The 12,293-nt window shown below is 42.4% G+C and overlaps 1 protein-coding gene across 1 annotated transcript; it reads right to left on the bottom strand.

Annotated features, from left to right (window-relative positions):
- Positions 1–119: 119 nt before the first annotated feature.
- Positions 120–10,176, bottom strand: syt12 (synaptotagmin XII; the record flags this gene model as incomplete). The annotated part of the gene is made up of 7 exons (XM_079224066.1): positions 120–293; positions 1,059–1,192; positions 1,920–2,040; positions 3,911–4,126; positions 7,688–8,092; positions 9,292–9,485; positions 10,131–10,176. 7 exons carry the CDS (start codon positions 10,174–10,176, stop codon positions 120–122), a joined length of 1,290 nt encoding a protein of 429 aa, XP_079080192.1.
- Between the last annotated feature and the right edge of the window lie 2,117 nt (positions 10,177–12,293).

Below are 12,293 nucleotides of genomic sequence, written 5' to 3' on the forward strand. Positions count from 1 at the left end.
ATATGTTATTCACCAGCAGAGGCACCAAATAAGGGTTAGGGTGAAAGGGACCGTGAGTATAAGCGAGTGTTTTTACTTGAAACGGGTCGGGTTTGTACGACAGGGGACGGAGAGGAGAGCTAGATCCTGCGGAGGGGGTGCCACATGGACACGGGTTTCCTCAGAGTGGCCAGCATCTGGTTCCAGTGGGTGATCCCCATCCCGCTGGCCTCGGGGCCGATGATCACATGACCCAGGTTCTCGCCCCGGCCGTCGTCTGTGGCCTCTGCCACCGTCACCCTCAGGGAGAGCTCCTGCAAACAACACAACACGGTTACACAACCTGCCAGCATGCTCATCCCGATCCAAATGGAATCAGCTTAATGGAAATGTGTAATAAAGATTGTAGTTTTGTTTTTATTATTATCGTTTTGGGCATTTTAACACCACCTTATATGCTGAATTAATTTTATTACTGTCTGACTTGAAATAAAAAAAGGCACAGACTGATACATGTATTTAACGGGCCCTTTTATATTCAGGAAGATTTTAATGTCAATATATATGTATGTTTATATTAGTATTCATGGCTAAACATATGGGATTTACAGAAAGCAATGTCTGTCTGTAAATCGGTCCACCACTTTGATCTTGAAGACTAAAATATTTGAACAACTGGATGGATTGACATGCAGTTTTGCACAGACATTCATTGTCCTCTGATGACGAACCCTTTGGTGATCCTCTGACTTCCTTTGGAGCCACCATGAGGTCTACATTTGTGGTTTTGAGTGCAGTGTCTGAACAACAATTTCATGTATTGCCATGACTTTTAGTACACATCTGTGCCCCATTAAGATGGTTATAACTTAGCTGCATGTACTTACCTGCACATCTGTTGTTATTTTTGCTGTAATAATTTAAGTGCTTCTGTTCCAGTTACACTTGGCAACGCTGGTTTATTATTCTGTTTTTGTCATCACATTTGATCTAATCTTTTTCCTTGACCTATACTCCTATATAGTGGATAAACAAAGCGTCATTTCATCGTTTCCTCGTTCCGGACTCCAAAGCGTCACCTGCAGGACGAGGGACGGCACGGAGAAGATCATGGCTTCGTTGAAGATGGGATTCGTGTCGTCCCTTTTGGTGGAAGTCTTCTTCTTGCTGATCTTCCTGCCGTCTTGCAGGAGATACACTTTGACAAATGGATCTGAATAACGACAACGAGCGAATGAGATTACCACCGCGTTTACATTTTCAAAAAACAAAAGCTGCACATGTACAAACACGAACACCCCCGACACACAGTTAGTGGTGCACTTAATAAACTCCTCAATAAAGAGCAATCAGGCAGAGTCCTGAACACATACTTAGCCGTGTGGATGGTAATGACAGCGTTTCAGTGGGTGACCTTTAGTGGCACAATGTTAGTGTGGCACTTATCTGGACATTTATTGTGATGAACAAGTCATTGAAGTCCCATCTGCCTGTCTGGAATATGAATGAATGCGTCTTCTGGGAGTTGACATTGATTCTGTTGTTAGTGAGTCAGAAAGCATTGCGTCCATCACGGCATATGAGGGATTGTGAAACGTGGATAGATTCAAAAGCAGAGAGATTTATAGTTCAAGAGTAACAATCACTAATTAATATTAGCAATAATTTCCAAGTTCTAAAACTCATTACTTGTTTCTGTTTGTATGTAATACCCTCCTACACCATATTTACTTTTGTGTATACTTGAGTTATTAATACTGTAATGTGCTTTTTGACATTTGGGGGTAGGAGCTTGAGTGGGGAAAATGGAAAATGACATGTGCAATGTATAACTGTGTACTGTGTGCTTTTGACAATAAACATAATTTACAAAACAAAAGAGTAACAGTCACTCATGCAGCTCCAATTCACACAGTTTTATGAATATAACTCAGACCGACCTGCAGTGTTCTTGCTGTTGGTCCACTGCAGGTTCTTGCACTTGGCCACAACAACTGTGAGGCGCTCTGCTGTCGGCAGATAGCTGAGAGACAACAGGATCTCCCCGACGGCATCCACAGCCTGTGGAGTCGCACCAAAGCACGGCAGACGTTAAATACAACATGTGCTTTAAAGCACTTTGCACAAGCATGATCTCTTTCATGGAAAAGCAAATATCTTCTCACACCGCTGGAGTCCGAGCCAAACAGAGCTCGTTCAACTCATATGGGTCGGACTTCATTTCATTTTTCAGGCGGTGCACTGCTTGTGCATCTTTAAATTAAAGAGCCCCATCATTGAATTAGTGCAATTACTAAATGGAAACTGTAAATGTTGAAAGAAAATGAATGAAATCAGTCAAATTGAAAAGCTTTTTAAAATGTTGTGATTCCATTTTCAGTATTCATTTGTAAGTTCATCATTTAAAGACCGAATAAGTAAATAGAATGAGCAAATTTAACGATTATTTTCATTTGTAAAGGAAAATTGAATTCATTCATTCGTGATAGCTTTTCAAAATTGCTAAATGTATTTAGTAATTTGAATTAAACATGGTCAAAGCCTGTGATTATTCCACTGGCACATTCCAGGCTCCACAGATTGCTGATGTAACTAATGCAAGTCATTTTGTCTTAGTAAGGACTTTAATGATCATTCACATTTATCTGTGGTATCTCATGATTAGTGAGAGTCACTAGTCGGGTAGCATAGAGCAACAGCATTGTTGTGACTGTAATCTCATTACCTGGATATGACATGTAGTTTTGCTGAACGTCCAGCAGGGGTCCTCAGAGAGCACTTCAAATTACTGCAGGAATACATGTCATACTGGAAATGTGCCTAAACTCTGCCTCTAAACCAAATAATGTATTACAGCAGCAATAAATCCTCTACCGGGAGGATCATGCGAGGAGAAGGAGGAGGAGAAGAATAAGAAGGAGGAGATGGAGAAGGAGATGGAGAAGAAGAAGAAGAAGAAGAAGAAGAAGAAGAAGAAGAAGAAGAAGAAGAAGAAGAAGAAGAAGAAGGAGAAGGAGGAGGAGAAGGAGAAGGCAATGGAGGAGATGGAGAAGAACAAGGAGGAGATGGAGAAGGAGATGGAGGAGAAGAAGGAGGAGAAGGAGAAGGAGGAGAAGATGGAGGAGATGGAGAAGGAGATGGAGGAGAAGAAGAAGAAGAAGAAGAAGAAGAAGAAGAAGAAGAAGAAGAAGGAGAAGGAGGAGGAGATGGAGAAGGAGATGGAGGAGATGGAGAAGGAGAAGAACAAGGAGGAGAAGAAGGAGGAGGAGATGAGATGGAGAAGAAGAAGAAGAAGAAGGAGAAGGAGGAGGAGAAGGAGAAGGCAATGGAGGAGATGGAGAAGGAGAAGAACAAGGAGGAGAAGAAGAAGGAGGAGATGGAGAAGGAGAAGGAGGAGAAGATGGAGGAGATGGAGAAGGAGATGGAGAAGAACAAGGAGGAGAAGGAGGAGGAGAAGAAGAAGCAAAAGAAGGAGACAAAGAGAAGCAAGAAGAAGTAATACAAAATAACAAGAAGAGAGGAAGAGAATAATTATCTAAAAGTTGACTTGTCAAAGCTTGAGTCAAAATATTTACATACAAACAATTAATTTATTCAGAAACGTTTGTATGCATAAAAATGAGAATCGACATGAGCGATCGTGTGTGTGTGTGTGTGTGTGTGTGTGTGTGTGTATGTGTGTGTGTGTGTGTGTGTGTGTGTGCACATCTGAGTCTGGCCTGCAAACATCGCTGCTTGTTTTTCATTTTGAATTTCAGGCCACCTTACAGCCCATTGGTGTCTAGACTGGGGTTTAGCCAATAGTGGGCTGTACTCAACACACACTACATTGACGGAGATCTGCACTCTACTGTGTGAACCTTTCTAGTTCTTTTCTGCATTGCATCATATCAAATTGTACCCGAGAACACATTACTAGATAACAACCGACCTTATTGACATCTTGGAGGTAGAGCCAGGCGTTGAATGGTCGGATGGTCAGGTCCAGGTCCGACAGCTTGAGATCCGCGACCCCGGCGCTGATGTTTCTCTCGTCAGCATCGATGCCAAAAGCCGCACAACGCAGGCTGTACTCCTCCAACAAGGACGAGTCCATGGGGACGGAGAAGTGCTCGTCAAAAAGCACGGTGAATGCATTCGTCTGGATCTGTGAGAGGCATGAGACAGTGGAAATGTAGGGATTCATCTTTTCTTTTCTTTTTTACTTTGAACATTCACATCTTGGATAATTTAACTAACTAAATGATATTCACCTTCATTAGAGTGGTGCTGTAGAGTTACCGCCATTCATACATACTACATATTGGCTTATTGTTCTGTGTACATCTCTGTACATTTAGACGCCAATAACTATTTTGTTATACCAAATTATTATTTATTCTTTTCAAAGTGAGGCAGAACCAGCTACAATAGACAGACAGTGAAAGCCATAAAACTATACTGAGCTAAATAGAGCAACAACAAACCATAACAAAATGTGTTGGTTTATCAGAAGTATGTCTCACATAATGTAGAAGACTCTGCAGAGAGCGAGTAACATTTTTCTCTCTCCAGTTTTCTGATAAACGTGTCTGGATTGTTGAGAACATGTTCATACATTCAGAGAGCAAGGTCATGGCACTTTTCACACCATGTCACATTTGCAAACACATTTCTTTGACTCTGCTGCAAATAGATGTTTTCACTGAGTATCACGGGTTAAATAATAAATAATAACACGTGCAAACCCATCTGCACGACATGAAAACAAACAAAGACGTGTGTTTTTCATCATCCAGCTTCAAAACCATTATTAAATTTATTTTCTCGGCAGACAAAACAGCTTTTACGATGAAAAGCAGATTGTGAAGGCGGTTTGGCCAGCAGCGCGCTGCACGACGACCTCAGATGGAAGTGTGAGACTGCAGCTGCCACACTGACCACACGCTGATCTCAGGCCATCACACACTAAAAAACGGGCTGGAGAGAGGGTTTACAAGCAGGTCGGAAGTTACCAGGCAACTAGTACATGTGCAGAGGAGAGTGGATCTAATAATATCTCTTTTTCACACCTGTTGTTTTTCTTGGAAGTGTTCAATATATCTGCTAAATACAATACTTTAATACAGACACAGTCATATGGAATAAAACAAAAGCATGTATTGTGGTCAGCAGGAGTTGTTTTTGATAAAACAAGTCACTTTTTTTTTTTACAATAAAGGTTTGTGAATTAAGAGCACAGGGTATTACGCCTCATGTCAAACAGATGAAGAGCACTATAATATCTCTCTCTCAAACATACACATATATATATATATATATATATATATATATATATATATATCATCCAATAGCAACAACTGTTGAGCAAATGTACATAAAGACAAAGCAGACAGTATCTCTCTGCCAGCCCAGCACTCCATCCACAATATGAGTCTGTCTGCCCTGTTAGGCTTATTGCTTAAGAGGGGGATAACAATGGCAATGTGTGTGGTGAAAATAAGGCAATAATAAGTGTGTGTGTGTGTGTGTGTGTGTGTGTGTGTGTGTGTGTGTGTGTGTGTGTGTGTGTGTGTGTGTGTGTGTGTGTGAGAGAGTGTGTGTGTGAGCTAGACAATAGATAGGCAGAGAAAGGGAGAATGAGGGAAGAGTGGCATGCACATGATTACAGGCAAAACAAAAGCCAGAAACGGTAAATAAATGAAGAGGAAAAAGAGATGGGGGGGGGGTACATTTTGATGAAAGAGGGAGTGATAGACGGGTGATGGGCGAAAACAAAAACAGTGACAGCAGAGAGGAGAAAACGAAGGAGAGAAAGCACAGGGAAACAGAGAGGGGGGAGGAGGAGAGAGAGCGAGGCTGGCTGTACCACTAGGGATGAGAGAAGCCGATGTCAGCATTTCTTTGGTCTTCACCACTCTCGGACATTAAAGGGAGAAGGCTGTCATTATTATTCCGCCCAGCCTGAACGCATTAAAACAACAGAACAGCGCACGTCGGTGAGGTTTCCTGCACAAACTGTACGACACCACGATCACACGAGGCGAGAGGCCGGTGGCTCGAGTCCGGGCAGGAAGTAGTGGATTGTCTGGCAGCGTCGCTCCGAGAGCAGAAGGCGAGCGGCAGGTGTAGCAGAGGGAGGAAAGTCCACCTGTTCTCTTCCTGTCCCTTCACCTTAGGTTAAGAATATACTGTAACTACATATATTCATCATTCAATATCAATTGTGAGACACTAAGACAAAAAAGAAATAACTTAAAATATTATATTTCATTAGATTAGGATTCAGAATTATGTTTACTAAGGTTTGACTAAGTAACTCATACTATAGTAAAGTGATGGATGTTATTTGTATAGTATTTTACAAGCACAGCATTCTAAAAATATATGATGTAATGTGTTTAAAGGAGAGATTCAATTTTTAATTCTTTTTAGTTTGATCATTTTCATCTATCTTGTAAAAATAAGTCTTATATCGCAATATATAAAAGTTCATATTGTGATACAAATCATGGCATTTAGTACATTTTGGGGGGATTTTGATTAAAGGAACAGTTTAAGTAAAACATGATTAGTCTTGCTCAATGATTTATTGTCCCTGAAGGTCTTTTACACCCATAGTATAGTTTATACAGTCAGGGTATATTCTGTATTTTCACATCATCCAACCCAATCATCTAAATTCCACACACATTAATCATATTGTGCCTTGCAGCATCAACATTTTAACTCATAATTAGGATCGTTACAAATCATCGTAAAAACGGCATAATGCACATCATCATAAGTACAACCTAAAATGCAGGTAAACGCAGGTTAAATTAGAGCCCTTGTGAGCGGACAGTGACTCACGCCAACTCCTGATGAAGGTACAGGATGTGGAAACGGCCTCCCCGACTACCTCCAGCTACCGCTCAAGTAAATGAAACGTGCTCTTCCCCATCAGATGGGGAAGGATTCAAAGGATCAAGCCTCTCATCCCGCGGGACTTATCGCCGTCTCTGTCTAAAATTCTGCCAGGGCTAAAACCTTCAACGCGGTTCAAGCGAGCCAAAGCTTCCCCCTGAGACTCAACATCAGGAACCGCTTGTATCTTCAGTCCTCTGCCCGCGTTCAGTCGTCACGGCTTAACAGCTAATTAACCGTCTGATAAGCTTTTCATCTTTTCATCTTCGGTCTCGACATCTCTGCCCCATTAGGAGTCGAGTGGCAGTAACGTCTCTAACAAGGAACTTTAATGATTCTTAAATGATGTCATGACCATATGACCATAATGAATGCATTGCTTCTACTTAACATTGACATAAACACAGCCATGTTTGCATGTGCATTGTCACTTTCAAGCACAGACTGTAGTGCTGAAGTGGGGATTTGTAACCTAGTAGTGTGTTTTTGGCCTTGATGGCGGTGTGGCTTTGTCGGTCCATCGTTTTGGTCCGGACTGAAATATCTCGACTACTATTAGATGTATTGTCATGATTGCTTTTGGTACAGATGTCCACCACAATACACTGTGAGTATCCTTGAGGACTAACACATGTGGTGAATGTATTTCTTTGGTTGCAAAACATCTGCAAAGCTGATGTTAACCGTGTTAACTTTCCTCCTCTTCACTGCCTTTTTCTTGCTTTGCTGCTTTGTTTCTTGGGTACTGCCACCCTGTAGACTCGTAGAATATAACAAGCAAGCATATTTGTTCAAGCACAAAAAAAGACAGCGGCTTCCTCACCCTTGTGACTCCCACACTGATGTCTTCCGGCCCCAGGGAGACTCTGATGAAGCAGAGGGGGAAGTCTCCCTCCTCCCTCTCCAGCAGGTCTTTTCCCTGGTGCAGGGTGATGTGCAGCAGTCCCAGCCCCGGGCCCGGATGCCTGGACGGCTCGAACTCGAGCGTCACCTCCAGCTGGCCGACCGTGTAGTCGTGGCCGAAGTTGTTGGCGATGGAGGAGATGGAGCTGAGCGAGTCGGTGGACATGGATCGGTTGATCTGGGCCTGGCCGGTCGGGTCCAGCTCCCTGCTCATCATCTCCAGGTGACCCAGATCCCTGAAGCAGTCCGCGGTGTCGCCGAGGGCCAGGCTGGGCTTGCGGCTGGAGGTGGTGGAGGTCCGCCGGTGGTTGTTGGCAACCACTCGCTGGAGATGGGAAACAGGTTTTAGGTGCGTCACTACAAACGACACCTTTCACATAGTTTCACATCAGTTGCATTTCAACTCAAATGTTGACCTCGTTTTGAGCATTATTCCTGTCATGAACGCCACATAGGAGGTTATATTTTGGGGTGTGGTTTGTCTGTTTACAAAGTTTTTCTGGTCCACAGATATATCTGGAATAAGGTTGCTGAAAGCTGCAGGTCTGCTGAGACTTTTATGTTTGCTGCTGCCTTTAATTAAACCAGATTCAAGGATATTACTGCATCTCACTTCTGCATTGTATTTCTTAAACTGCACTGCAACTTTTATTGTATTCTTTTGCTTTTTGACTGTTTTTTAATGTTTATAAATGAATATTCTTAATTGTTTTAAAATCTTGATTTCTTCTGCATTATGTTTTGATACTTTTAATGGTTTTATGTGAAGCACTTTGAATCACCTTGTTGTTGAAATGTGCTCTACAAATAAACTTGCCTTGCCTGTCGGCAGGATTACAGAAATAATACTGGCCTGAATGTCATGACACTTGGTTAATGGGAGGAGCCAAGGCCAAGGAAGAAGCCATCACATTTTGGAGCATCAATAACGTTGTACTCGCCTAAGTAGCTGGTGAGATCTGGAAACACTGTGACATCAAGAAACACGTCAGATGATCAGGTTAGCCAAAGGGATTTGGAAGAAGGTGATTGATGAAATTATTCCCTAAATTGTCCTGCTTGTGTGTGTCGCTCCATCGAACTTTTGTGCGTAAATGTCGTCATGTTCTCAGATCTCAGAAACTACTTTGGTTAATGCATGTTATCCCTAAACGATAGATATGATGACCACAATTACAAAAAAACAAGACCCAAATTGCAAGAAACCAGAATTATCTTCTGAGAGAGTCGTGCTGAGGCCCAAGACTCTGATGGTGAAGCTCAAAGCGAGTGAATTTCAAAGACCAAGAGCGCTTCACCCACAGGAAACGTTTCTTTGAAATCCGCTGCTGCCGCCTTCAATTGGAAAGAAAAGCCTCAGATGTCTCGACCCTCCATGCCACATGATTGCTCACCACTTGCTTCTTGATTTTACCACTAGCTTCAACCTCCCTGCCTTTCATATATATATATATATATATATATATATATATATATATATACACACAACACCAATATTTCAGAATTCGGAGCATGTCAAGGTACCTTTTGTCTGGCTTCTGACGAGGAGGTTCCATATTTTTCTTGCAGATATCGATAGTCAAAGTTGGGGAAGGGCGACGGCGCGGGGAAGGTTCCAGATTTCCACAACTTCCAGATGTTGATCCCGGCGACGCCCAGTAGCACGAAGAAGCCCACCAGGTAGATCCCCACCTCCCAGCCGGGTGGGTTACGCACCACTGAAACAAGGCACACAAAACAAGCGCTTCAAGCCATCCTTAGTTTCAATTCATCAATTTGTTTGGCTTCATAACCGTCTATATTTTATATGTGAGGTTTGATCGCTGGTCAAAGTGCACAAAGAGTTTAGTTTTATTTTATTTTGAGATCAGTATAGGAGTCTTAAGAAGCTCACAAGCACTGAGCACAACCAGCCTGTTCCAGGCCTTGAGTATTGAGATGACTTGGATGTATAAAGTTTTATGCAAATCAGATAATAGTTTGGGACAAAATGACAAACAAATTGAAATGCCGCTTTTAAAACTCGAAGCGCCTCATGTTGCATTTTAGAGATGGATTAAGAGCCTGTGCCGAGCTGGCGTTCTCGAGATGAATTGCTTCTGTGGGAGGACTCTGGCAGCTTTATTCCTACTTTTTTTCAACAAAAGAGACAAGCCAATTATAGTCAAGTCAAAATGTGTTGTAACAACGATGGCCTTCAGCCGTCACATAGATGTCAAATGACCCGCGAGCAGAAACACAAATGCCAGGAAATACAAACAAATTTCTCATACTTTGATATACACAGTCAAGATATAATCACATCCATTAACCAACACAAGGACGAAAACCAGTAAAGGAATATGCTGAAACTGTCCACTCACCACTCAGATGGTAGCCTGAGATATCCCCACTTGGAGCGGAGGACATGGTGCTGCAGCCAGCCTGGAGGAGGAGGAGAAACATCCAGAGTAAAGTCTGACAACCAGAACTACAGAATAGAATTAATTAAAAATGTAATTTTGCTTCATTATCCAGAATAATATTTGGATTGATTTTCATCTATAATGTATTAAATACTCAGCAGAGGGAATTCATTATGTTTTTTTGCGGAGTATAATTTAATAAGCGCTTCATACGTAGAACAAGCAATAACACTCATCCCAATAATGACTCAATCTCAATCCTTTGGCTCCGACATGAATCAGAGTAAACTTGGCTGAACGGTCTGCAGGTTTTTCATACTAAAGACTTAAGCACTCCTTCAAATAGAGGAGGAACCCATGGGTGTTGCACTCTGCTGAGAGGATTTGTTCGAATAGAAACCTGCAGACTTTTAGCTCGAAATGGCACATAGTTGGACAGTTTTCTTGCTGCGGTTTGGTTTGGTCTCGGTGAATAAAACTACTTCAGGTTAAGGTCAAGAAAAGATTGCGGCTCTAGTAACGTATTTAGCACTGATTTTGCATTACACTTCTATAATATTGTCAGATTTACATTGAACAGTTTAAAAGCAGAACCAGAGATGTTGTCTTTTCTAATTCAGTACAAACAATACAATGAATCGGAAAAACTCAAATAATAACACGTTGTGTTCCAGACACTTTGTTTGTTGTTCCCCTTAAAATGCTGTGGATGTTGGGGCCGATCATAGTCTGGGGCCCTGGGGAAATTCAACAAGTAACCACCTGACTACTGATTTGCTTTTTTACATTCCCAGAGACGTCATGTATTGTACACAGGAAAGCCATACTATTCGTGTTCTAATGATCCTGCTTTGACAAACAGTACATGAGTACATCAGTTCCCCAGCCTGCTTCCAGTACAAGGCTTCTGGAGGATCCACTTATTTGACTTATTTCGTAAAATCAATGCAGTTTTCATGGTTCTTTCTTAAAAAATAACAGCAGGGCGTTTTTTTTAACGAGACAACAGAGAACAATATTTTCCTGCACCCTACTCTTACTCCGCAAACTGCAAAAAAAAAAAAAAAAGCAAGACGGGCGATGGTGTGTGACTCATTTCCCCACCCCTCCCTCCTCCTGCTGCTGCTGCTCCCCCGCTTTTTGGAATCTCCCCATATCTCAGTGACTCGGGGGAAATGGGAGCATTACACTAATGATATAGAAAAAGGCTGTTGGGGGGGATGTGTGAAGGGGTCGACTCAATTCTGCTGAGCGGATTGCAAACCACGGCCATGCGGGCCAATTAAAGTGGCTGACGCAGTGCAGGGCCCACTGACAGATGCTGATGTGCCATTAGCAAAGAGTGGGGAAATCTTTAGCAGCGGAGTGTGAGCGCCAACCACACACACACAGACACACACACACACACACACACACACACTCTCCCGGTATCAGCTCAGATCAGCTTGACTCGGCTTAAAGTAACATATGAGTGTAGGTCCAGGAGACAGCTCAAGAGAGGGAAGAAGAGGAGGAAGGATCAAGGATGGGAGGGGAAGGAACAAGAGAGAGAGAGAGAGAGAGAGAGAGAGAGAGAGAGAGAGAGAGAGAGAGAGAGAGAGAGAGCAAGACAATGCTTCAGACAGATTTAGTAACGAGGCAGCGTGGGCGCTGTGGCTCGAGGTGGCAGAATACAAACAATGAAGACGAACTTGCCTGAAATAGAATAAATACATTTTTTAAAACACTGCAAGTGGACTTGAGGAATGAAGTCATTTGGTAATTTATCTAATATGTGCAATTATTCCCTAATATAATAGTCCGACATAGCCCCGCCCCGGTCAGATGAACTCAAGCATCACTTCATCGACATCAGCCGCTTTGTTCCACGTTATGTTTATTGAAATACATTTTCAAATTGATGACTTATGGTTCACAGAAGCAGGTATTGTTCACGGTTTCCAGCTTTTAGGTGGAGTTTCCAGCAAGCTGCCTTCGACAGAGAAGAACACGATCTAGCTCCTGACCTTTGCTGCTCGTTATCCTCCCTCTCTTTCCTATTTCTGACACACAGCATCTAAGCAGACGAGTCTCAGGCAGTGTGTTAAGGAAGATGGCATGAGGAGGCTGAAAGTGCAGAAA

This window comes from Taurulus bubalis (assembly GCF_910589615.1).
Source record: "Taurulus bubalis genome assembly, chromosome: 9".
Classification (NCBI taxonomy): Eukaryota; Metazoa; Chordata; class Actinopteri; order Perciformes; family Cottidae; genus Taurulus; species Taurulus bubalis.